At 49.4% G+C, this 27,710-nt stretch overlaps 1 protein-coding gene across 2 annotated transcripts in view; it reads left to right on the top strand.

The window, feature by feature from the left end:
• LOC147705920 (deoxynucleoside triphosphate triphosphohydrolase SAMHD1-like) overlaps positions 1-27,710 on the top strand; it is a 1,309,615-nt gene that overhangs the window by 1,225,878 nt on the left and 56,027 nt on the right. For both annotated transcript variants that reach the window (XM_086932390.1, XM_086932391.1), the window contains one exon: positions 12,140-12,277. In XM_086932390.1, coding sequence (XP_086788516.1) covers positions 12,140-12,277 — 138 coding nt within the window. The remainder of the gene's footprint in view (positions 1-12,139; positions 12,278-27,710) is intronic.

The raw sequence follows: 27,710 nt of genomic DNA, 5'->3' as shown, positions 1-27,710 counted from the left end.
GCCACAAGGGAGAGTCTTCAGAAATGGACAAGAGTCCTTTCGTGGAAAGTAGTCAAGATTCAGAATTATCTAATTTGGGAAGGGGGCCCCCTCCTACCTTTATACTAAAGAAAGGGGCTGGCACGCGACTAGGTCCTGCCCATGGGTGGGACCAGGAAGGGGGTGGTTACACCCCTCTCCCTTGTCCGGACTTTCCCCAGCTCAGGGGCTGGTGTGCCCCTGGAACTGGTTCAAGCCGGCATATGTACAGTGAGCACCGGGGTGCCACTTGCAGTCACCTTACTCTCAGCCCTGCCTACCTGGGATACACAAAACCCTGTCTGGGATGGTGCTAGCACCACCCCTGACAGGAAACCCTTTGTCCAAGCTCTCCTCGCTGGAAGGACTCCCAGCAGTAGGAGGTCAGACTTGTGTCTGTGGTGGCAGCATCCATTTTGTGATGCTGAGGCTCGAGTTAGCTTTAACCGGGGTTCTCAGTTACATACATGTCGTGTCCCTCTAGAAGGGTGGAATGCTAACCCCGTCACCAGAATTGGCGAGGGGTTAGTATCCCAATTCGTATGACACCTTACTCGACATGTTTTGATAAAGCGATACCAAAGTTGGCAAATAACCGCAAGGTTTATAATGCACTTAAGAGTATATGGTACGCGTTATCATGGAATAGCTATTAGGACTTGGTTCCGCAAGCTGCAAACGGGCTAAGCTCATGCCAGAGCACCATCTCACATAATTCCAAGTACTCTGCCCTCAGGATTGATAAGGCCTGCCATAGGAGTGACTGATAGGAATATATGTGTCCATTTTAAGGTTAGATATAGGAATACTATACCTAAAGCAAAGGGTGTTTACACCACCTTGCCCCAGCTGTCGTGCAGCCAGTTGTGTCAGATTTAGATGGCCAGCCAGGGGTGGCATAATACATGCTGCAGCCCCTGGTAGGCCCTGGGTACACCTATGCCCTGGGTACCTAAGGTAAACTGTACAGGGACTGATAAGGTGACTCAGTATCCAATTAGATATGTACCTAAGGTACATGGAATCCATTTTACAGAGAGAGCAGTGGGCCTGGGGCCCTGAATAGCAGGGTCCCAGGTCAACTAAGTCCAAAAACCAGCAAAACACCAGGCAAAAAGTTGGGGGCCACCATAGTCAGATATCCACCTTCCTACAGGGAGGAAACGCCAGAGGCATTCAGCAGTTGTACACGAGTACAGGTCTCTTACAGACACACCCCGAGGACATAGTAAACACACTTGCTGACCACTTTGAGAGGGTATACACCCCTGATCGGGAAGTCACAGAAAACACAGCCTTAGAATCACTCGACCACATAGCGATCCAAACACTTACGCAGGACGCAGTCCAGGAATTGGATTCCGACCTCTCGGTTGAAGAAATACAGCTCGCAATCCCCACGATACAGTCAGGGAAAGCATTAGGCCCGAACGGGATCCCCATAGAATGATACAAGCTTATGTCAGAAACCATCAGTACTCCCTTGCTGATTATGTATACGGAAAGTCGAGAGAAAGCAGAACTCCTGCTGGATCAGCGTACAGCCACCATAGTGGCAATTCCGAAACCGGGCAAACCACCGACGGCTTGCACATCCTACCGCCCCATCTCTCTCCTCAACGCTGAGGCCACGATTCTTGCGAAGTTATTGGCCACGAGACTGGTGGCGCATCTTCCATTACTGATACACCACGACCAGTCTGGTTTTAATCCGAACAGGAGCGAAGCCCTCAATCTCAGGCGAGTGCATGGCGTGGTGGCAAAAGCTCCGGCGTTAACGGAGCTGGCAGTGATTCTATCATTAGACGCCAGGATGGCGTTTGACATGGTGGAGTGGGGGCACCTCTTTGCAGTCCTGACGCGTATGGGCTTTGGCCCTAAGTATATAGCCTGGGCGCGTCTCCTGTACGCGGATCCGGTAGCACACATCGCAGCAAACGGTCACATCTCACACACAATCCACCTAGCGAGAGGGACCCGATGGGGCTGTCCCCTCTCCCCCTTACTATTTGCCCTGGTCTTAGAACCACTGGCGACATTGATTCGACATACACTGTTATTAAAGGGAGTTGCCTGGAAGGAGGGATGGGAGAACCGTGTGTCCTTATACGCCGACGATATGTTGGTATATTTGATGGACCCGGACAGAAGTGTGCCAGCCCTACTGGCATTGTGTGATGACTTCGGGACAACGTCAGGGTACACTATCAACTGGTCGAAATCTGTCATTTACGTTCTTAAGGGGCCCGCTCCACAGCTCTACGTCCACTGCCCATTGCAGCTGACCACGTCCTCATTTAATACCTTGGTATTTACATAACTGATAACCAGGCAGACTTCTTTGAAAAAACCTGCCTCCACCCATGGTCCCGCTCCGGAATGAGGTCAAACATTGGGCGTCGCTGCCATTGACATTACTCGGTAGGGCAGCACTCTATAAGATGATGGCTCTCCCAAGGTTCCTCTACGTACTAGAAAATTCGCCCTGCCCTGTCCCGCCGCAATACTTCCGGCAGGTGTCCAACCTGCTCTGGAGTAACAAACCAGCGCACATCGCCCATGCCAAGCTGAACAGAAGTTGGTATGAGGGGGGGATTGCCTTACCAAACTTGCAATTGTATTACTGGGCCGCCCAGCTCAAAGTTGTCAACCAATGGCTTAATTCGCCTCGAGATGACCCAGCGTACAGGGCAGATAGGACTCAGCTGGGCGCGGACAGTATGCTCTCAGTGCTCTATAACAAAGGCCAGGCAACTCACTTGATAGGCCCCACGAAACACACAGCCATGCTATGGCATGCAGCGCAGGCGAAGATGGGATGGAGGGGTGTCATTACCAAACTCACCCCGCTCTGGGACACTAAGGCGTTGGGGCAGTTGAGACAGAGTAAAGGGTTCACACAGTGGGATAACATTAGAATATCCACGGTGGGGGACTTGTGGGACAGGGGGACGGTGGTCCCGTTCTCCCTTCTTCAACAGCAGTACGATTTAGGCACAAATGAAACCTACAGGTATGTGCAAATACGACACGCCTTACTGCAGGCAATACCTCCAGACAGTGAGGTCCCGGAAAGCTCCCCGCTAGAGGACAGACTGCTCACGGACTATATGCAGCGTAGCGCCACTTCCCTCACCTACAAAAAACTGCTAAACAATCAATCGGACCCTACACTGAAACTGCGCGAGAAATGGGTGGAAGAACTGGGCGACATGGATGAGACTGAGTGGAACGAGGCTCTGGCTTCCCCGAGGGAGTTGGGCAACTCAGCCAGGCTTAGATTGGTACAACTGAAAATCCTACATCGTGTATATTACACGAGGACCACACTATTTAAACTGCAAAGGGCTCCGCATCCCAATTGTCTTCGGGGTTGTGGGGAGGAAGGCACTTTACTTCACACCCTCTGGGACTGTCCATTAATAGCCGCATACTGGCGTCAAGTGATGCGAACAATGTCCCAAACGCTAAAAGTGTCTCTGACTCCCGAACCACGTAAATGCCTGTTAAACATTTGGGATCCAAACGATCTGTCCAGATACGGGCTTATATGGAGCACTCTGCCATTTTGGTAGCAAAACGAGACATAGCGCAAAAATGGGGAGCCCCAGAGCTGCCCACGTTAGCACAATGGAGCAGGAATATGGATCTATTAATGATTACAGAACGGGCAGTGTATGTCAATAGAGCCTGCCCGCGTAAGTGGAATAAGGTCTGGTCCTTATGGAATGCATATAGAGGGGACCTGTGTGATCCGCTGCCAGAAGACGACGGTGCCAGCTCTGATGAGGAGGCAGAGGGGAAGTGGGACTGAAAATGGTACATCTTTGATCGAACTGGAGGGCGTAGTGGGACATCACATTAGATGTTATTTTTGTGAACTCTAATCCAAGGACAAAATGTACTTTCATATATTACGTAGACCTACTGTCGTATTGGTTGTCAACGTGCTTGTTTGTTATAAGTTTGAAGAAAACATTTATACTACACCATGAAACAAAACAGAAAAAGGTAGACCTGTGGATTCTCCATTGTAGAAATTGCTTGAATTATATGCACATGCACGTATTATGCCGCTGGACCCCCGGGTTGTCGGATGAAAGGCTGTGTAAACTAGAAAACGCTGAACGGAAATGATGAACATCGCGGCCGGCCCGCGGGGTTGTAGGCCATGTGCTGTGTCATTGCTGAACTGTGCAATAAAGGTCTTTAAAAAAAAAAGTGTTCCTTCTCGCAATCACATCTACTAGACGAGCGGGTGAGCTCCAGGCCTTGTGTGTTTAACAAGCATACACTTTGTTCTTTCCGGACAAACTGGTTTTTCGGACAAAGGCAGCTTTCCACTGGAAAGTGGTTCACCCTTCCATATATAATAATCCATCTCCTTTCTGACATTATATGCTCCTCCTCACCCCTCTAAGGAGGAGGAAGAGCTTCACTGACGCCCAAGAGAGTCGTATTAGGTTCTCTGGCGTAAAGAAGGAAAAAGCGGTGTAGAAGAGGACTATCTCTAGATGGATTGTTCTGTGCATGAAAATTTGCTATGGATTAGCTAGGAAACGGACCTCAAAATGTTTGCATGCTCATTCCAACAAAAGCTGCTACCACTGCAGTGATATTTGCCAGGCTGCGACATGGGCATGCCTTCGTACATTCATGAAGCATTGCTTCCTGGATAACCAAGCCCGGTTGATTGGGAATTTGGCACTATCTGTCCTGCAGGATTTCCTGGTTTAAGCCATTCCACAGAACCCACCACCTGAGGTGGTACTGCTTTATCTATTCACAAGATGAGGACGCTGCCATAGTTATTACCCACGGGAGCACCAGAGTACTCTAGTTACCTCACCCAGGGAAGCCGGGTGCATAGGTGTGAAGTTGTCAGGTTTCGTCGTCGATTCCTATGGAGAGCTGCAAGAAGATGCTGCAGGCGACCAGGAGGAAGATGTACGGATGGATCCAAGGGTGGATCGGAGAAGTGAAAAACATGAAAGCAGAGGGGACAGAGTCTGGATCACTAGCCAGTGACCAGGAAGGAACCAGGCGATGTCGAGCTGCAAACAGGTGAAGGAGTGAAGCTTGTCTCTGCAGCCACGTGGACCGGGAGGCGTCGACGACGACTAGGAGCTGGATACGGACTCTCCCACGAAGGCTCTCGCTGTTGGCGGTGTCGGATTCCGGATTGGAGTCAACAATCCTTGGCAAAGGCACCCCACACAGGAAGTGAAGATCGGCTTCTTGTACAGACCAGCAAGGTCTGTGGAGCTTCCCCTTTACAGGAAAGCAAGAGCAAGCCTAGAGCAACCAGGCAAGCAGCGTGGTTTCAAAATGGAGTCTCCAAGATGGCCACTAGCCAGCGGGCTTGGAACCGTGAAGACGCGTCGAGAGGAAATGCAAGAGCAGGACCCACGCAGCACTCGTGGAGTGTGGAGGACTGAGCTTCGGTGCACTTACGACTCGAGGTTGGGGCTTCTCAAGTTCCAATGCACAACTTCAAGGACGCCTCAGAAGCTGCACAATTTAGCAAAGAGCAAAATGGCCAGGTGTCCGGTCCCACGCCTCACGGGTCTCAGCTTTGCTGGAGGTGTGGGTCGGGGTCGGAGAAGTCTGGAAGTCCAGTCCTGTGAAGCAGGGTCATCGGGATCCTTCGGGAGCGTCAACCAAGCTAAACTTCAATTCGCTAGCTGATGCCTGTTTGCACAGGGTGGTCACTCCTTGACCACAAAGGAGATTCTTCAGTCTTCTAGTTGCTGTAGAATGTCGAAGGTCCAGAGTTTCGTTTCAGAGTTTCAGTTCAGGATAATTTAAAGTCTCTACACTCAGCTCCTAGATTTATACCCATCTAGGGGGCTGGATTACCTGCTAGGTCCCTCCTATGGGTGGAACCTGGGAAGGGGGTGGTTACACCCCTTTCCCTTTGTCCAGTTTCGCGCCAGAGCTGGGGCTGGAGTGCCCCAGCAACTGGTTTGAACCGGGCTATGCTTGGAGCACCTTGTGTGCCCCAGGCAGTGTCTCATTTCATTCAACCCACCCTGCCCCAAAACACTATAGCCTGTCTTGGGAGGTGCTAGCACCTCCCAAGGCAGGACACCTATTGTCCAGGCCTTTTTGCTAGAAGGGCACCTAGCTGCAGGAGTTCAGACTTGTGTCTGTGGCAGCAGCATCCATTTTGTGATGCTGAGGTTTTGTTTAACTTTAACCGGGTAAAGCTACAACTACATGTCTTCTCCCTCTAGAAGGCTGGAATGCTACCCCCGTCGCCAGAACTGGCGGGGGGGTTGTATTCCAAAGTGTATGACACCTTACATGACATGTTTCGATTAAGCCAAACCAAAAATAGCATTAACCGTGAGGATTATAATGCACTTAAGAGTATATGGTATGGCTATATCATAGAACAGCTATAAGGACATGGTTCCAAAAGCTGCAGACAGGCTCAGCTCATGCCAGAGCACCATCTCACATAAAACCAAGCACTCTGCCTTCAGGATTGTCAAGTCCCGCCATAGGAGTGACTTATAGGTGCAAATGTTTCTATATATAAGATTAGATATAGGAATACTATATCTAAGCAAGGGGTGATTACACGACCTTGCCCCAGCTGAGTGATCAGCCAGTTGTGTCAATGTGGATGGCCAGCCAGGGGTGGCATAATACATGCTGCAGCCCCTGGTAGGCCTTGGATGCACCTATGCCCTGGGTACCTATGGTACACTATACAGGGACTCATAAGGTGACCCAATATCCAATTGGAGATGTACCTAAAGTACATGGAGTCCATTTTACAGTGTGAGCAGATGGCCTGGGGCCCTGATTAGCAGGATCCCAGGCCAACTAAGTCGAAAACCAGCTAAACACTAGGCAAAAAGTGGGGGTAGCCATAGTCAGATATCCACCTTCCTACACCACCTTTCTGGTACAGACTATTTCTAACTGCAGATTCTGCACTTCCCCCTTCTATATAATTGACTCACACAATCTTTTAGTAAGAATCTGAAACATCTGCTCACTGCATTTCTGATATCAATAAGTCTGAGTGAGTTGGTGTGGACAAGGATCAGAGAGAAACTGACACCAATGCGTGGAGTTGACTGTCTTATAGTCAGTCACCCCAACATCACTTCCGGACCAAACACCACCTGTTGATGCGTGAGAGAATTGCTTTAAAAATGTTTTGACTTAGTCTGGCACCTGAGGAAATTCACAATGTGAGGTATCTACATTTAGATAGAGTCTCTACAAGAAAAGGCATTAGAGAAGGTAAGTTGTTTGTTCTATAGGCTCGAGATGCCCAGCCCAAGATTTTCAAGTAGGTAGGATCTAAGGCAGGGGTCTCCAACCTTTTGTATAATAAGAGCTGCTTGTGTTTAACAAAAATTATTGGGAGCCAATGTTATTGATGGTGTAATAGCTACCACATGAGAGAAGATTACATTAGTACTCACTTTGTCCACGATTACCAGCGGTGATCCCCCTCAGTGCATCAGGAGGGTTACTAGCCGTAATGTAAAAAAGGCTTCATCAATTTGGAATGCCTATATGTAAGTAATACATGCCAGCTACAGTTCCCCTGGCGCAAAATTAATCATATTAGTAATAATTTTCTGTATATGATTTATTGCTCAAAAATTACCTTTCTATATGTTTTGGAAATTCAACCACTTTTTTCTCCAAATATCAGCTTATGAGTTCTGAGAATACACACATTTCCATCTTGGAAATAACAATTTTTTCATACATATGTTAATTTAACCAAGCAAAAAGTTCCAAGCAAAAAGTTCCAATTTAGAAGGCTGGGATGCATACAGGAGAGCTACGGACAGGTAGCTGGAAAGAAACCAGTGGCTTTTGAGCTACTAATTTGAGAAGCCTTATATAGGTCTAGGGAACAAATATTAAATTACCATCTATTTTAAATTGTAGGATGGAAATAAACAAATGTTTGTTGTCTATCATGGAATCATCACTAATATTTATAAATGGTATTATTAAATACTGAATAGTCCAGCTCATAGGTCTGATCCTTCGAAACTGAGTGTTTGCTAGAGCAAGTGAAGGCATATTTATACCTTGAAGGTGCCTAGTTTGAGGTAAAGACGGGCATAATAATGTCATCAAAGAACTCCAAGGGAATGGCAGTTCTTTGAAAACTCCATTAGTTCTTGGACAAATCAATATTCAAGCAAGGGGATGTCCCTGACTGCTTTAAGCCGATTTCCCAAGAAATTGTTGTGACTTTTCGGAACTAGTGGAAGTATCCATGCCTGTATTTGGACTGCATGGGCTATGTCTAAATATGGTTATGATTTCTATGCCTATATAAGGGAAACGTTAATTGTACCTATATACGGGCATAAATCCGGGTCCTAAAACGCTATACAACAGTGCATTGTATGTAAAAGGTAGGACATGCCCCGATGTGTGTGGCATATCCTGATAATAAATTACAGCCAATTTCGTTTTTCACTAGTGTAAGGCTACATGTTCCCATAGGCCCGAATGGGCATTTTGATTATAACATCTTATAATCGTAACTGAGTCAGGGAACTAGGTAGAAATTCGAGTTTAGTATGCCTGAACTCAGAATGTGAAAATACATTTTTTAGTGAAGGTAATTTTTACATTCTGTGTTTGAAAATACCACTTTTAGAAAGTAGGTATTTTCTTGCCTAACCATCCAGCATGCCTCTGCTAGGTTTTTGTATTCCATGTCTGGTTTGTGAGTGACAGGGGGCTGGAGAGTGCCTTGGCTCCAGCAGTCTGATGGTTCAGGACTGGGCTGAATAGGACCTGCATTAAATAGAAAGTGGAGGGCGTACATTTCCTTTCACTGACCTGAACCCTCATAGAATAGAGAGTAGGGGGGTGGATTTTCTTTCAGCTACCTGGGCCAGGTCTGCCTTCAACAATGCCTTCTCCACCTCCTGCCAGGAAGCTGCACAGAACTGGTTTTGGACAGGCACAGGTACCCGATGCCTTCAGATGGCAAAGGATTTATTGGTATAAATTTGGGGCCAGACCCCAGAACTTTAGATCACTTCTGGGAATCAAGACAAACCTTTTCCAAGGAGAAGAACAAAGGAAGCTGAAGGAGGAGACTGCCCCTGTGCAGTTTGCTATTTCTGGGGTTGGCCTGCAGTGGTTACTTTATTTCCCAAGGAAAGGGGAGAAGGACTCTTGTAAACTTTTCATAATCTTGAAGAAGAATCTCCAAGGGCTTGAAGTGTGCTTGCCTCCTGCCTGAAGTTTCAGGGATACAAGACTTCACCACCAGCTCCCCTGAATTCCCTTGCTGGGAATTCTACCTGCATAGAGGTGCCTACGGACTGACTAGCTTGAAATACAGGTGTTCCATGTTGAAGGATGGTGTGTCTTTGAATGTGATACAGCGGTCTGTGTTATGTATGATGTTGATTCCGCCTCTGGGCTTATGAAGTCCTAACCAACTTCCAACCACTCTCCGAAGAGGAGGTGTTAGCAATTCTTAAAGCAATCAAATCCAGCTCTCCTGCAGACCCCTGTCCGCACTTTGTGTTCTCAGAAATTGCACCGACACTCTGCCCCCTCATTACCAAACTTTTCAATCAGTCCCTCGCCTCCGCGTCCTTTCCAGACTCCTGGAAACACGCATCTGTAACCCCCCTCCTGAAGAAAGCCGGATCCGACATCCTCAACCCAGAGAACTACAGGCCGATCTCACAGCTCCCTTACCTCTCCAAGGCATTGGAGAAAATGGTCAACTTACAACTGTCCAAATACTTGGAGGACAACTCGCTTCTGGACCCCACCCAAACCGGCTTCAGATCTAACAACAGCACCGAGGCTACGCTGCTGGCAGTGTCGGACAGTGTCAGATGCATCACTGATCAAGGGGGATCTGTGGCTCTGATACTGCTAGACCTGTCGGCGGCGTTCGACACGGTGTCGCACAAATGCCTATTAAACATCCTCCAGAGCAAAGGAGTACAAGCCACAGCGTTAAAATGGATTAAATCATTCCTGAGCAACCGCACCCAAGCAGTGCACATGGGCCAATTCCATTCAAATCCCCGTCCCATTGGCTGTGGAGTCCCACAAGGGGCCTCTCTAAGCCCCACTCTCTTTAATGTCTACGTCTCATCTCTGGCTGACATTGGAAGAAAGTGGGGCATCGGCATATGTTCATATGCTGACGATACACAGCTGATGGTGACCATGGACGAAAGATCGGAAACAACCAAAAAAAAACTACACAGCTGCCTCTCCGAAATGGCAGATTGGATGCGCAACCACTTCCTTAAACTCAATGCCGGAAAATCTGAAATATTACTGTTCGGAGGAGCCAAACTATCATGGAATGATACGTGGTGGCCACCGTCACTGGGAACAGCCCCCACCCCGAAACAGTATGCCAGAAACCTTGGCATCATGATGGACGACGCACTGTCCATGAAAGACCACGTACGCATACTCTGGGGTAAAGGATTTGCAATCTTGAAACTCCTAGCCAAAATCTTCTCTTGGATCCCACTGGACTGTCGGCGTACAATTACCCAGGCCCTCCTGGTCAGCCGCCTGGATTATGGCAATGCCCTATTCGAAGGGATGAACGAGCAACTGTTCTCCCGCTTACAGGTCCTTCAAAACCAGGCAGCCAAACTGGTATGCAACAAAGGCAAACGAGATTCGGCATCAGCATGCCTGAAAAAACTCCACTGGCTGCCAATGCATCAGCGAGCCACCTTCAAACTACTTTGTCACGCGCACAAAGCCCTCCACAAAACAGGCCCTACAATCCTGCAAGGGAAAATCGAGTTTTATATTCCAAACAGGAACCTAAGATCCAATAACTCAGCCCTAGCAAAACTCAAGCGCATCTACAAAACGAGGACAGGTGGACGAGCCTTTTCACACCTGGCGGCCAAACGATGGAATGAATTACCTATGGATCTTAGACACACTACAAACCTCCTTCAATTCCGGCAAAAACTCAAAACCCACCTTTTCCCTAAAAACTAACTCCCTCCGCATAATCTCAGCAGTCCCCTTTCCTTTTTAGCGCTGTGATATCCCTTGGGATGAGTGTCGCGCTCTATAAATACCAGAAATAAATAAATAAATAAATTGCCTGGCAATCTTGTAGCCAAGTGGGGGGGGGCTAGGGCAATGTCAAGTGCTGATGCAGTGTCCAGCAAGGTTTCAGTGAGCAAAAGTAGGTGCCAGGCATGGTTGTGCAGCAGGTTCCAGATCTATGTGCGTGTTTGGTGAATGTTGAGGAGCATGCATACAAGTGTTGAGGGTTGTATGGGTGGTTGCAGGATTGTGTGTGTTAAAGAGTGGGGTTTTGGATGTTGTTGGTGCAGGTGAAGTGATTGTTTAGTTTGGGTAAGGGCATGAAAACTTGCTGGAAGTGCAGGAGAATGCTCCCTCGTGTTGTGTGGTGTGACGAGGTAGCAGCTTGTGAAGCATCAGCTGGTGAGGGCTTGGAGGGCCGCTGCTTGGTAGCCGAAGAAGGGGCGTTACTAGGGTACCTGGCACTGAATACGGTCCAGGCACGGACAAGCACAGTTGGGCTTGCCTTTGTTACCCCTTCCGCACGAGTCCCTTGTGCGTCCATGCTATGGCAGCCATTAAGTATGTCCTTGAAGAGTTGTGTAGTGATGTAATTTCCTGTGCAAATGGATGATGGGAAATCTAGTGATGTCACTTCCTCAGCAGATGTATGATAGAAATGGCTGTTTGCTTGGCTTCTTTTGAGGACAGTTTTGGTGTTCCTTACTTGTGTGGCCCTAAGGCATGGGCAATGGCCTGCCTTCAGATTTCATTTAATGAAAAAAGACATAATAAAACTGCTGAAGGTGCTTTTCCCACAAGCTATCCCTTTGTTATACTTTTCTTCTTTAGAATTAAATTACTAATGAAGATTATCTCTAGAGGAGCCCTGAATGGATGATTTCTGGAGTTTGTTTAAAAAATAAACTGGTTCTTTTTTCCAGTAGGAATATGAATATTATGAAGTATATCCTTGTGCAAGAGGCACTGTATTGATGAAGGATATTGATTAGAGTTGGTTTGTCATTTGGATGCAGTATAATGTGTATTATTTAACAAAAAATCATAATCCTCTTTTTCCCTTTCACAGGTTTCACAACTATTGCCAGAGAGGTTTGCTGAACAACTTATTCGGGTTTACTGCAAGAAAAGTGATGACCTATGCCTCAAAGCTGCAAAGAGGTACTTTGTTCAGTGGTGCATGAATAGAGACTTCACTAAACCACAGGTAGGTCATCCTAGAAAGTCCTTAAGCTGGTGAGCAAAATAAAAATTCCACTATAAAACATCATGCCAAGTGATAAATGCATGTGAATGTGAACCCTGAAATACAGCTTTGATATCCAGTGCCTTCCTTTCTCCCAGATAGGCTTTGACCCAAACATGTCAGTCAACATCAACATTAAAAACTCCTTCTAAAATTAGATTTTTCTTTGTGTTATGTTTTTCTGCTCTCTTTCCTTCACACCTAGTGCGGGAAGACCAGGAAAAGCTGAAAATGAAAGTTGCAAACTGTAATAGACTGGCTCAGTATATAGTCCTGGCAACCCTTACTGATAGTATTTAAGTCCCTGAAAACCAGAGCTCTCAAGGGTAGTTATGGAGAGCTTTAAGGCTTATTCAGGAGGGGTGCAAAGCAAGTGCATTCCCTCTATAGTCAGTAAGCTTTTCACACAAGAAAGTACCACACCAGGTGAGTATAAAAATACTTTGTACATATTTATACATACTAGCCTCTAACTTGGTATATCTTCAACCCGGAGAAATCAACTACACACAAGAAATACTTCAATAATAGGTAAGTAGCACAGAAAAGCACATAGGGCCAAAAAGGGGGGCCGAACCATAAACTAGGATTGTGGATTGTGAGATAAGTACCAAAATGGGACTAATACCCAATTATGAAGGACCCCTGGGGAAACATGCAACCATCCAAGGTGAGTTTCCAGGGACCCCAAGGCGTCCAGAAGCAGAGTTGTTACACTGGGTCAAACGTCCATAGGATAACACAGGGTATGTCGTAGTTGGAATTTTACAGTTCTAGGATCCTTCCCAAAGGACGCCGAAGGAACCACTTGGATCAAAGAAGGTTGGAGAACCACCCCACCCTTGGATATGCCAGGAACCAGGATACCTACATCGGGAGCCCAGGTGCTTAGGGATCAATTGGAGTCAGAAATGCCCTTAGACGCCACTGGAGGTTCGTAGAAAATCAGCAGCTATAGCATCGTGTGGACCACGCCGGTCGAACCAGGATGTGGAATCCAGACGAGAAGAACCTGAAAGCAGAGAGGATAGAGCCCAAACTACCTGGAGGTGATCAGGAGGCACAGAAGCACAATACCAGCCTTTGTAGGAGGGTCTTGTAGTAGCACAGTGAGGTTGAAGCAGCAGCTGTGGAGCCCAGGTGACGATGCAGGAGCCGGCCACAAGATGTCCTGCATCTGTCAATGGTGCAGGGAGGTCAGTAGCCGACAGGATCGCCAACAAGCCTTGGAAAACGCAAACAGTTCACGGAAGAAGATGCTGTGTTGTTGACAAGCAAGTTCTGTGGGACTAACCCACCAAGAGTAAGTCAGGGCCAGCTTACAGCACACATGAGAACCAGCAGGAATTGATGGAGCGTCCTCGAGGACCCTCCGGCAGCAGGCACAGAGAGTCGCAGGGAAGCCTCAACAGCACACAGGAAATGAAGACCCACAATGTAGAGGATGCTGGCATGACCTTGTCCTTGGCGCTGTGCAGTGCCTGAGGCTGGGGCTTCTTGGATATTGAAGATCTTTCATGAGGAGAGCAACTTTTTGCCTGCTATTTGATGCAATTATGACTGAGGTGCACTGGGTTGCTGCTAAGCAGGTCTCCAGTGCCAGTGCTTTTTCCCTAAACCAAAGTAACTGTGCAATTGTTCTCCAATTGGCAAGACCTTTAGCAGCCCTGTGATTTCCCTAGTAAATGGTACCTCTGGTACCTAGGGCATGGGTACTAAAGGCCTGCAGCATGTATTGTGCCCTCCCTAAGGGACCTATAACCAAACTTATGCAGACTGGCATTGCTAGCTGCGTGAAATGGTTCAGACAAAAGTGAAAACACAACACGGCACACACCCTGTGTGCCATGCCCACAGACACTGCACTCAATATGTGCAAGTCACCCCTACAGCAGGCTTTATAGCCCTAAGGCAGAGTGCATTATATTATATGTGATGACATATCTTCATATGCCCCAATGCTGTATAGTTTAATTGGTAGATAGTACAAGTGACCAGGGAAGCCATGTTAATTACATGTACTGGGCATTGGTCATCACGAGTTCCCGAACTACATGATGGCTTCACTGAAACCTATGGTGTATGATATAAAATACCTTGTCTTAATACATTCCTACCGATGCCAGTAGTGCATTTATTAAGATATGCACCCAGAGGACATCTCAGAGGTGCCCCCTGAAAACCGACCAGCCTCTTAGTGTGCTGGCCTGCCATCACAGATGTGTTTCTGAACCCCCCTACAGGTGAGAACCCACGCGCTCTGAGGCCCGAAACAATGCCTGTTCCAGCAGAATGGTTAGTGAATCTACATACCAAGGCCAGGGACGTCAAAGCCCCTGCTGCCTTTGATATGTGATCCCAGCTTCCCCCAGATCTGGGACATGCCACACCCTGCCCGAGGCCCATTTGGCACCAGGGCAGTTGGGAAATTGGCTATGCTAGGAGGCGTGGTGCAATTCCAGGCCAGTCACACCCCTAAGGAGGGCGGTCTGAGGTGCCCACGAAAGGAGGCGTGTTCCACCATTTTGATTTTGGTGGAAATAGGAATTCTGGGACAGGACTATGCCCACTTCCCACATCAATCAATCAGGGACTTATAAAGCGTGCTACTCACTCGTGAAGGTCTCAAGGCACATGAAGTGGTTATATAGGGGTTGTAGCTATCCCAAGGATAAATAGCCCACTGGCCGCTACCCTTAATGCCCCAAAATTTAGTATTTAGGTAGCCCCTGCCACCAGTAACTCAGATTTGTCTGACTGAATAAAGAAGACAAAGAGCCGAAGAAGCAAGAAATGTGGACTGCTGGTGGACTTTGTCGCCAAACCCTTGCAATTGCACTTGCAGTGCCCCAACTCGTCCTGCAGTTGTGCATCCTCTAAAAACCTTGTAGGGCCTCCAGCACTTCGTTAAGGCGTCGGCATCTCCCTTGAAGTGAAGAAGCCACTTCCTTACAGTCTGCCGGCACTGACAGCATCGTGCTGTTCACGGGTCGGCTGTTCACTGGGTCCACCGACGCAGCAGCCACCAAGGAAGAGGTCACACTGCTCCTAGAGGTCAGATACATCTCTCCACTAAGTGAGATGACACCAGGTCCAACCAGAGCCACCCTGCACCAATGCTCGGGGTTCCGGACCCCTTGCAGCAACCAAATCCTGTTTGAGTTCAATCCATGCTCGAAAGATGCAACGATCAAGCAACTGACAAGGTACGTCTGCATTGCGGAGGCCAGCACCTGAGAGTAATATTTTGTTGACAGCAGAAATTCCAAATTTGGGTTGCTATGTCTGATAAGGCTTTGGATTTTGCTCCCCCAAACCTGTTTATATAGGAGACAGCTGAGTAACTGTCTAGGGTCATCATGGTGTTGGTATTTGCTAACTGATGACTGAAGCTCGTAAGGGCATTCAATCCCGCTAACATCTCCAAACAGTTTATGTGTAGGGATTGTTCCTCTAGGGACCAGTTTCCATTTCTCCTAACCATGCTCCCCAACCGTGGTTGCAAGCATCTGATTCTAGGATGAAGTCCGGTAGGTTCCCAACGATGGCCTTGCCATTCCAAGCTTCTAGGTTCATCTGCCATCATAAAAAATCTTCCTGTGCGTCCTTGGAAAGGGGAATTACGTCCCCGTACCAAAGACCCTTCCTTAAGCCCTAAGCCTTAAATCTCTGGAGGGCTCTGTATTGGAGGGGGCCAGAGGAGACTGCCTGAATTGAAGAAGAACGGAGACCCAGAACTCGTGCTAAATCCCTCAGGATGATCTAATCCTTCGCTAAGACTAACTTCAGTTCCTTAATTATCTTTAAAACTTTAAAACCTGTCTCAGTAGAACTAACTGAGACAGGATGGTATTTACTTGGAAATCAAGGAATTCTAGTTCCTGAGAGGGAGACATGACAGATTTCTCTTTGTTTACAATAAATCCCAGATTTTCCAAGCGATTCATAGTCAAGGAGAAGTGCGTCAGGACTAATGATTTGCTCTGCGACATAACGAGAATGTCTTCTAAGTAGATAATGAGTTGTACACCTCTTTCCCTCAGAAAGCTTACCACTGGACGAAGAACTTTGCTGAAACACCAAGGAGCTGATGAGAGGCCAAAGGGGAACAAAGAAATTGATAAAGAGTTCCCTCCCACAGAAAGCGGAGGTACTTTTCGGCATTCCCTGTCCATAGATATTGTAAAGTAGGCATCCTTGAGATCCAACTTTACCAGCCAATCTTGAGTTTGCAGGATATCTCTTAGAAGATGGAAGCCTTCCATATTGAAGTGTCTGTAAACCAAGAAACTGTTCAGCTCTTTGAGTTTTATTACTGGCCGCCAGCCCTTGTCTGTCTTCTCTACCAAAAATATTGTGCTTATGAAACCTTTTTCTGATGTATGTATTTCTGTAACATTTGAGAAACCTCTAAGTCCATCAACGTTGCTTGATCTGCATTCTCACACATTTCTCTGGGGATTTTTAGCTGAGTCGGGGCATCCCAGAAATCTATTTTGAAACCCATTACGGTTTCCAAAACCCAGGGATCTTGTGTTATGTATTGCCAATTGTGAATAAAAAACATTAGCCTCCCCCCCACCTTTAGGGGTTTGTGAAAGGCAGACTTGCTTACCTTGGTATGCTTGGTTTAAAGCTCTAGATCTTCCCCCACGGGCCCCAGTGGCTCTTCCCCTTTGAGGGAAAATGTTTGAATTTTGGTGATAGCCTCTTGAATAGGCAGAGTGGCCCCTCTGTTCTTGCGGGTAGAAATTGGACCTGTAGTTTCCACGGCTGGCAGTTGTTCCTCTCCTGCCAGACCGACCAAAAAGTGGGGGTGAGTTAAATACCCGTCTCATATTAGTTTGAGCCTTGCTAAATGCCGTAAATGTTGAAACATATTTGCCTAGGGACTTAACAAAGTCCTCTCCGAAGAGAAGACCATTTGCATTGCCCATATCACCTTTAAAAGACAAGTCAGCAAGTTTGGCATTCAACCTTAAGAGGATTGCTGTACATCTCTCTGTAATTAAATCTAAGTTTGCATTGCCAAGGAGGCATAGTGCACATTGAGACCACCCTCTCAGGAGGTCGATGTTCACCGGGCTGTTGTTTCCCCTGGCCTCTTCGGCCATGTCTAGGATACTAATAATCGGGCCGAATACATCCAAGAGTTTATTTTGGCACTGTTTTCGGCATTTCTCAATGCCTTTTCTGGGATCTTTCCAGATTTAAAAAGGAACATAATTAGTTCCGGGTCCAGGTTTGGGTTATTACAGATTTTCCCCTCAGTTGAGGGTCTGGGACATTTAATCCTCAATTACCGGTATTTTTGTCCAAACCCTTCCTTGCCCACTGATTGAGGAGATCGGCACTTTGAGGGAGCTTAATTTTTTTAAATGTATTTATTATTATTTTTTTTAAGACCAATGGTCCCAGATTTTATTTAGTTTCACACGTAATAAGCCAATAGATCATACAATGTAAAAAAAAAACTACAAACATTACCCAGCCAGTAACATGTTTCGACATGTCGGTCATACATAAGTGAAAATAAACAGTAGCCAGGAGAGATGCATTAGTCCGCAGTTATCAGTGCCAGGAAAAGTCTCAGGGTGCAGTGCCTGCAGCATGTATCACTGCAAAAGGACCAAGGTGGTCATAAAAGCCAACAACGATTGTTCTAGGCCGTGTTCCCTGGTTGGCACGGATGAAGTCAAAGGCAGGAGTCACATCCCATAGTGCCATATGGGTCGCTGGACTACATTCTTGTGATCGTGGCAGTGTTCAATAAGCATTGTGTAAAGGGTAAGCGGGGAGGGGAAAATGAACATCATCGTGAGTACAGCAGAAACAAACTCACTGCCAACCAAGAGATACAACAGGGAAATAACGAAAAAAAAAGAAAGGAGGGAGAAACACTTTAACAACAGTTGGACTAGTATTAGCGTGTACAGTAGTGTATCAGTGACCCTAGCGGCGTATGTTACGCCATATATGGACTGTGTGGGGGCGGGGACGGCTGTGGATGTAGGGTTGCTGTGGCCGCAGGGCGGGGGGGAGGGAATGATAGCAAGTAGACCTTGTTGGGCATTACCTCAGCGGCTGGGGGAGGGGGGGGGAGCGTCATGTCGGGGCGGCGGATGACTGGTCCCTCACTGTTCTGTGTCGAGGCGGTCATGTTATACCGGCCTGGGTGCATGCCCGATAGTATGCGGTCAGGGTAGTGTCCCAGTCTTGGGCAATCGGGTACATACGGAGGCCCGCCGTCTCCTCCCTGTGTAGAGACATGCTCTCCGCGCGAGCCCAGTTGTCAAATGAGCGGCGCCAGTCTGCAGGGCGCGGGGGGGCGTCATTCTTCCATCGTTTCGTGATGAGTCGCTTAGCCGTAATGAGCCCTAGGTCCCAGAAACGTGCCTGTAGTTTGGTCTGCTTGGTTCTTTTCTAGAGTCCCAGCAGGCATGCTTCCCACGTCTTGGGGAGGGTATCGCCCGTGGCCGCCGTCAATGTGTCAGCGACCGCAGACCAGTACAAGGTGAGGTGAGTGCAACTCCAGAGTGCGTGTAGGAGGTCCGAGTTCAGGAGGCCGCACATGGGGCACGCTGACGAGGTGAGTCCAAAGTAGCGGTTCAGTTTGTCTGGGGATAAATATGCACGGTGTATTATGTAATATTGGATGATCTTAAATCTCGCGTTGCGAGGAATGTTTCTGGCGCCTGCCAAAACCGCGGCCCACTGTTTATCCATCCATTCACTACCCCGGTCGGCCGTCCACTTCTCCCTCAGTCGTTGGGAGGAGAATTGAGTATGACAGTTTAGTGCTTGTGCCAGCCAGTGCACTATATGGGAACCATCGCCCATCACATGTAGGTACTGAATGAGCATATGCGTGGTCGGCTCGTGGGTCAGGTCTCCCCATACCTCCGTCAGCACACGAAGAAGCCTGGCATGCGTCAGAAATTGGCCTGCCGGTAGACCTGTGTCGGCGGCCAGAGTCTCGAAGGACAGTAGCTCCCCATCGCTATACAGGTCACCCAGGCCGTCCAAGTCTGCCGCAGTCCAACTGCGTAGCTCGGATGAAGACAGCACGCCAGTTCCCAAGGGGGTCCCCTGCAGAGGCAGGTTCGGGGCATAGGGCACCGTGCTCCTGGTGAGTCTGAGGCTCCGCATAAAGCACTGCCTTGCGACAGCCACATGGACCTGGTTGGGGGGCCGGCCCCGTGTCAGGGGGTGGAAGAGCGTCAGCACCTGTGTGGGGGACAGGGTAGTGTCTTCCGTGGCCGTATCCATCAGGTTCTTACCACTCAGCCAATAGGCAACCCATTGTAGCTGGGCAGCCAGGTAATATAGTTCCTGATTGGGAACCGCCAAGCCTCCGGATTCCGAGGCCGCGTAGAGGGTCCTCAATGCCACCCGGGGGCGTCCTTTATTCCAGATAAGGCGCCTGGTGAGGGCTTCCAACCCCTTGAATATGCGTGTTGGTACATACACTGGTAGGTTAGCATAAAAATAGAGGAGCCGGGGGAGCATTATCATCTTCGTCAGTGCCACTCGGGCGGCACATTCAGTGGGAGGGAGTTCCAGAACGTGACCTGGGCTGACAGCGAGGATATGGCTCTCACGAGGTTGCCGTCCAGGAGATCAATGGGGTCTCGATATATGAGGATCCCAAGGTACCTAAATACCGTCGGGTGCCATCGGAGCGTCTCTCCCATCATGCGCACATCACATTGTGGCATAGCGTCACTTAACGCATAAACTCCTGATTTAGACCAGTTGACGCGGAGCCCTGACATGTCCCCGAACACCTGAAAGATGTCCGTGATTGTCGCGGGTATATGGGTGAGGTCCCTGATATATAACAGTAAGTTGTCGGCATACAGAGACACCGAGTGGGTGCCGTCCGCCAGTGGGATACCCCAGGCGACGCCGGAGGCCCGGAGCAGTTCTGCTAATGGCTCCATCACGAGGGCGAATAACAGGGGAGAGAGTGAACATCCTGCCTGGTGCCCCTCCCAATCCTTATCCTGTCAGAGAACAATCGCCCAGTCCGGACTCGTACCTCGGGCGCCTGGTAGAGGAGCCCCACCATCTGGACATAGGCATCGCCCAGTTCATACTTCTCGAGGACTCGGAGGAGATAGGGCCACTCCACCGAGTCAAACGCCTTTTCGAGATCAAGTACTATGCACCCTGAGCGCGGCCAGGCGGAAGTCGCATACCGTTGGACTCTGAAGAAGCGGCGTATGTTGTAAGACGTGCTGCGGGTGGGCACAAAGCCGTTTTGGTCAGAGTGCACCAGCGTGGGAACTAGGGGTGCAAGCCTTCGAGCTAACGTCGCTGCCAAGATTTTGTAATCTGTGTTGAGGAGCCCCTGATGGTCTGTACGATCCGAGATCGCACGCCTCTCTGCCCGGTTTTAGCAGGGAGATCACATTGGCCTCGTTCAAGGACGCCGGAAGTTCAGCATCCTCAGATGCCGCCTTGTACACCCTTAACAGCTCGGGTATTAGTAACAAGGAATAGGCCTTGTAGAATTCGGCCGGGAGCCCGTCTGGGCCCGGCGCCTTGCCATTAGAGAGGGAGAAGATCACCTCCCGCAGTTCCTCACTGGTAAGCTCCGCTCCCAGCTCCGCCTGTTGGGTGTGAGTGGCCGCCGGTAGTTGCAGTGTCGCCAGGTAGTCCGCGATCTCCACCTCAGTGGCTCTCAGTCGTGAGCTGTATAAGGACCTGTAATGTGTCGTGAACGCCTCATGTATCTGCTTCTGGGTGAAGACTTCAGTGCCCTGAGTCGTACGGATCGACAGTACCGACGCGGACTGAGTGTCTTGTCGTATCGGCCACGACAGGAGCCTGCCTGGCTTGTCACCTGTGTTGTGCGTGCGTGCGGAGTGTGCTGCGAAATTAATGTTCTTCAGCCTCTCCATCAAAAGAGCGTGATCTGCCCTGGCCGAGACCAGTTGGGAGTCATCGCCCTCCGCCGCTTCCCGCTCCTTGTCTAGTAGTGTCACTTCCGCTTGTAGCAGACCTCTCTCCACCTGCCCCCGTAGGCCCGCCTGCACGCCGAGGCAGCTCCCTCGGGTCACTGTCTTAAAGGCGTCCCACTCAACTTTCGGGGACGAGGCCGAGTCGCTATTGTCCTCGAAATATTGTATTATTCTCCTAGATATCTCCTCTCGGAATGGGGTATCGAGTAAGAGATCCGGCTGTAGGCGCCATGTGGGTACAGATGGGCGCGGGCGCCTCCATCCATAAACTAGAGTGTGTGGGTTGTGGTCTGAGAGCGTTCGCCCCAGGTAGTCAGTGTCTGTTACAGAAGGAATCAGGTCGCGGGACATCATATATCTATCTAGCCTGACGTGCAACGAGTGGGCACCAGAGTAGTAGGAATATACCCGGGCGTTGGGGTTTCTGACTCGCCAGGCATCCTGTAGGTTCCACTGTGTCGCCCAATCAAGTAGGGCCCTGGAGGCTGTTTGGGCTGGGGCGATCGCCGCCGGGGGAGACGAGCGATTGAGGGAGACATCTAGCACACTGTTATAATCACCACCTAACAATAGGGGCACGTCAGGCCAAGGTGCAATCACCGCTGATAATCGTGTTAGGAACTTCCCCTGCTCGACATTAGGCGCGTAGCTATCTGCTGTCCGTCCAGTCTGCCCTGTATGAAGACATAGCGCCCCTCAGTGTCAATGTTGCTGTGTGTCAGTGCAAATGGAACCCCCGGCCGTACCCAGATCAGAGTCCCTCGTGCAAACGCTGAGAAGGTCGTGGCGAATATCTGCCCCCTCCATCTACGGCGAAGTGTGGCTACCTCTGTGGCTACCAGGTGGGTCTCCTGCAACAGTGCGATCTGTATCTGATGTCTTTTAAGATAGGAGTACACCTGATATCTACGTGAGGGTGTGTGCATGCCCCTGACATTCCAGGTACAAAATTTAACCGTAGTCATCACAGTTTCCATCTCGCCCAAGTACCCGCACCCCCCTCCCCAACCCCCAGCCCGCCCGGTCACACATGCACAGCAGCAGACAACAATTACCAGTCTTCCAACCCGCCGTCCCGCACAGACCCAGGAATGTAAGCTGTAACACTTTAGTGCCAACACTAGTCTCAAAAAGAACATTAACAGAACCATAATACCAAAAGGGCAACAACAAAACATGTCGCCGCCCAAATGCTCTAATGAGCTCAATCAATCCGTGAGTTCAATGGGGGATGACAAAGTACGTTCCTTAAGCAATATAGGATAGTTCACTAGGCCAAGAGAGCCGTGGTGACTCCCCTCCACAGGCTGTGGGCCAAAGGGCATCAGAAGTCAATGTCAGTGCCCACAATCAGGGCCTGAGTGTCTAACGTCACAGGACCAGGATGCTCTGTTCCGGGGGGATCTCCTCTTCCCCCCCCCCCCGGGGAGCACTCACCTCTAGGGGTCCGTCCACCCCTTCAACACAATGTTTCCGGCGTTTCTCAGGTAGAACAGCTCCGACCCCCCTCCCGGCGGCGGGGGCAGCTCAGAGTTCATTAGGGTAAGAGGGGGGGGCGGAAGCAGGGCACAGGCCCCGGGGACGGAGCCGATTGTGGTATCCGAAGTCTTCAGAAGTGCCGGTGGGGATCTCCAAGCGTTGAGGGAGCTTGATGACTCTTGGATCAAACATTTCTCCCCCAAAGGGATCTTTGATCCCTGAGGAAGTAGAGGGTTACTGTAGGTCATGGTCCAAGATATCGGGGGTATCCAGTGTATCATCTGGATCAAAGATGAACTCGCCTAATTGAGAGTCATCATACTCGAGGTAGTCAGGGGCATCGCTTGTCTCTCTGTTGCCACATGCATCACTTCCTTCCATCATGCCGCTAAGGGCAACTTTTCCAGGGGCCCCTGAAAGGTGGCCTTTAGCTATTGTGCTGCAAGGAGTACCAAAATCTATTGTTGCGCGGAGGCTACCAGAGTTAAAGCCATGGGCAATAACTTGATCAAGATTTTTCCTCTTTTGGGAAACCTTCCCCTGTTTACGGGGTTCAGAGGTAGAAGGGGAGTCCCCATCCGAGAGGGACAAAAAAATCTCCTCTTTTGGCTCGCCCTCTTCCTCTTGGCTAATGCGGCGCCCACCACTTCCTTAACTGAGGATGTTAATTCCTCTTGTAGAAATCCCTTAATATTTTCCCTCATAAATTCATTTGTTTGGGGATGATTTGTCTCATAATCCATTTTAAATAGGAATTAATCAGGGTTTCAAATTAGGGGCCACGAAAGAAACTGTCAAAAGGGCCCAGATAGTATATTTAGTACGTTTTTCCTACCTTATAAAGGCATTTGTTATTGAAAATAATTAATTGGGCCACTAGAGGGAGCTAGAGTGCAAGACACACATAGCGTTGCTGCTAAATCGGCTCAGTGAGAGACCTCCGTGTATCCAAAAGCAGTTTCCAGCTCGAGCAAAGCCGTAGTTATGGAGACGCTTGGCCTTCCCCAGGGAGTTTCAACAGAGATGAAGGACAAAACACACACACCTCTCTGATTAACCCCTTCCATGCTCATGACGAGCTCAGCTCGTCAAGCAGTACACTGCTTGTGTGCTCATGACGAGCTGAGCTCGTCATGAACAATGGGATTCATAGATCATCAGCATAGAGGATGAATTGCTGTAGCATTGATAGTGTTAATCACTCCTGAGACGCGTTACCACGTCAGCTGTTGCAGCAAAGTTTCTGGTTGCCAGGGAGCGTCAGGAATCACGGTAAGGGCATAATTTCACAAATAAATGAGATGCGTGTAAGTGTCATGGCCGGGTCAATTGGTTAAAACCAAATTTAACGTTAACGCGAGTGACACATAATGCTCCAAGTGCTCATAATTGGAAATAAATAAAGCGTGTGTAGCACTGAAGGGTATTGTAAAAACAAGGACGGTGCTTGAAATACGGACATGCCTGTAGTGACGTGGAAGTCAGCAGTCTAGTGCCCCAGTGCATGTAATACACTATACACCCACCCACCACAGACGTATCTGGTCAGGTGACGCTGTTCTAATAAAAGTGGCCAAGCGCACGTGCTCTGGGCCAGTTCACCCACCATCAATCCAGTGTCTGTGTCACACTCCTTCCACTATGAGGGCCTAGCGCCCACCAACACTACATTGGCGACGAGGGCGGACACTAGCCACGCGTGCCGCAGCTGAAAATCCCCGGAAAAGAAGGAGGGAACTGCCTGGGGAGGTGGCGCCGGCCGTCGAGAGGCCCGAGGGGCGTGTGCCGTGCCTCGGGCCTAAACATCCATGAAGAGGTGACCGGGAGCCTACTCCGCACCTCGCGTGCCAGCCGCGAACTGCCTGGTGTGAAGAGGACCCCCACCGTGAAAGCGGACCGACTGGAGCCCACCTTTTTCATCTGCGACTGTGCCCCACAGTGAAGAGCCAACGCGGAGCCCACCCGCGTGGCAGAAGAGGCCCGTAGGCCGTAGGTGAGCCCGGGCGCTGGGAAGTGCCTGAGGGACCGCGCAAGCCAGAAGCGACCCCCGTAAAACTGTATGCTAAGCGGAGCCCACCCACATGGCCATGGCGCTCTACCGAGTGAAATGCGGCCGAAAATGAACATTATACGATGCAGCAGGGCCAGCGGAGCCTGCCTGAAACGTCCCCTGGACCCAGCCCCACGCAGCGTGTGAGCAGAGAAGCTGCCGCGGGCGGGGACAGTAAAAGGGAAAGTCCATCGAAAGCCCCTTGTGACTGTACACCAAGCGGAGCCCATCCGCATAATCATGGTGCCTTGCCAGGTGCGAGGCGGCCGAAAATAAACGTTATATTCGAAGCAAGGCCAGTGGAGCCCACCCGCGGCCTGCCTGCAGCTTCCCTGTCCCCCGCCGCGCAGCGTGTGTGGTGTAAGGCTGCGGGGGTGAAGAAACTTCGAAAGGGAGCGCCTGCAGCGTGTGAAGAGCTGCCGGGAGCCATGAAGTGAAAGCGGAGCCCACCCGCGAGATAGCGCTGACACTGTCCCTAAGGCGGGTGCCTAACCCGCACATCGGAACATGGCCCCCAGCGCCCCACTGCCCGCGAGCGAAGGGAGTGAAACTGCCGCAGGCAGGGAGCAGCAAATGTGACAAAAACGTTGCACTGATATGAAATAGCCGGCGGGTGCCAACCCCGCACGGCTACACGTGTGGCACTAGCCCCCCTGCCTGCGGGAGGACTATGTGAGGCTACCGCTGGCAGGGAGGGAGAAGAAAATGCACAGTATGGCCGCCGGCACAAGAGACATGCCCCCACCTCCTAGGCCCCGGTAAGAGAAATGGGAAGCCTGCAAACGGCCAGCACCTTCAACATTGAAGAAAAAGAACTGCAAACGCAGCGATGCAAGCTGCCACAATGCGCCGAGCAGGAGCTCCAAAATGCCTGTACACCCTGCAATACACTGGGGTCTTTTTACATCCCGTCCACGCCAGGGACACTGACAAGCTTCACCCTCCACTGGCCATTTCCTCAAGTGTGTTTTGTACCCTCCTGGCCCGCAAGTTTGAAACACAACAAAAGGAAGGGAAAAGAAAGAAATGTGACTTACCTGAGAGGAGGTGTCCCGCTCCTGATGTCTGGGGTCAGCAGTGGCTCAACACAAAGGTCGTGAAGAAGATGACCTGCCAAGATGTTGACCCGCAGACAGTTGCGGACTAGAAGCCAATTCGAAGGGAATTGCAGAACAACTGAAGAAGGAACTCTAGAGTCAAAGGAACCCGACAAAGACATAGAGTCATGACGAGAATGACCAAGGAAGGGTTTCCTCATTAAAAGCAAAAGGAGTGATCAAGTAAAAGGAAGATATGACGACAGGTCTAGTCATCAAACCAAGTGAAGACAGTGTCCCACCGCATGGACAAGACCAGAGGGAAACATGTAGAGGGCCCGCTACATGGAGAAGCCTGGTTGGAGTGAGCAAGCAAGACAGAAGACTGGACCGCGTCGAGAAAGAGCATGAAGAGAAAGAAGGAGTAACACAGCGTCACTCCACAAAGGAACGAAGAGAAAGAAGGAGTAACACAACATCGTTCCACAAAGGAACGAAGAGAAAAAGGAGTAACACAACATCATTCCACAAAGGAACGAAGAGAAAGGAGTAACAACACAACATCACTCCACAAAGGAACGAAGAGAAAGGAGGAGTAACACCACATCACTCCATAAAGGAAGCGAAAGAACCACGTTCAGTAGACAGGAACATCGATGATGTCAGAGGAGCATCGCATCATCCGTGCGGATCCCAGCAATCCAGACAACCTGCATTTGAGGAGGCCGACCACTGAAGAACTGTCATAGCAGGAGCTCACGCCCCCTGCTTGTCAGATGTCCTGCACGGACATGGTCATAGAAAGGAGACTACGAAACCGGCAATTTCCTAACAGGAGGGGGCAGGAACCATGTTCAATGATGACATGGTACCAGAAACGGACTGCGTCTCCCAGAAGGCAGCAGTAACTAATACCAATACTGGGATCAAGGAGAAGTGCAGGCAATTGGAAAAATTATGGAGAACTGAACAAAAAAGGTGGTGGGAGGCTAAATCCCTACAGCGGTAAATTGAAGTGGGGAGAGTCCCTCGCAGGTTGAGAATCCTAATCGCCCCTAGCTATAGGCACCTGACTGAGAAATGATGCACAAATGGGCTGAGACTAATCTGGATTCCTCCCGAAAACTGCTATTCATACTAGTGAAATATGCGGAAAAAGACTGTGTGAAATTAGGATATGAGATTGACACACTGACTAAGGAACTTGATGCCATGGAACAACAGGAGGAAATTACTAGGTTAAAAAATGAAATGAAAAAAAGCCTAAAAAAAGAAGAGGATACAATCAGAGAACGCAAAACATTCAAATTTCATTGCGATCGCTGCGATTATGAACAAGGGAGAATTTTCACCTTTGCCCGGAAATTCGATGCCCTAAAAGCAGATAGTAAGGCATCTAAACAGGGGCCAACAAATGTAAATCAACTCTCTGAGCTGACGTCAGCATCGGAAGACAGCTCAGTAACAGAAAGCGGCTCTGAGGTTGACACACAGAGCAATACTAAGCAAACCAGGGGACGCAAGCTCTCCCTCACTGAAGAAGTGGATTTTTTATGTTGGGAGCACCTCCAAACATTAAGACCGAGAAAGCCACAAAAAGGCGACAACAAAGGAGGAACAAAAGCAGGCGGGAGAGAAGAAAGGCCTGCAGAAGGAGGATTGCCCAACAAAAAACAGCAACAGAAGAAAAAACACCAGAAGGCATTTTGAAAAAAATAACACCATTAAATGTCCAGGAGAGCAGTGCTAAAACAGTCATCAACCTAACTGATATGGTTCTCAATGCGGCAGAAACACAATTGCTGGCCTTTGGTTATCTTTCTGCCCTGAGAGTAGCTTTAACTACACAAAATCAAGGGTTG

Source organism: Lissotriton vulgaris, chromosome 7, assembly GCF_964263255.1.
Source record: "Lissotriton vulgaris chromosome 7, aLisVul1.2, whole genome shotgun sequence".
In the NCBI taxonomy this organism is placed as follows: Eukaryota; Metazoa; Chordata; class Amphibia; order Caudata; family Salamandridae; genus Lissotriton; species Lissotriton vulgaris.
The sequence above is the reverse complement of the archived record's forward strand: the minus strand, read 5'-3'. Positions and strand labels throughout refer to the sequence as shown.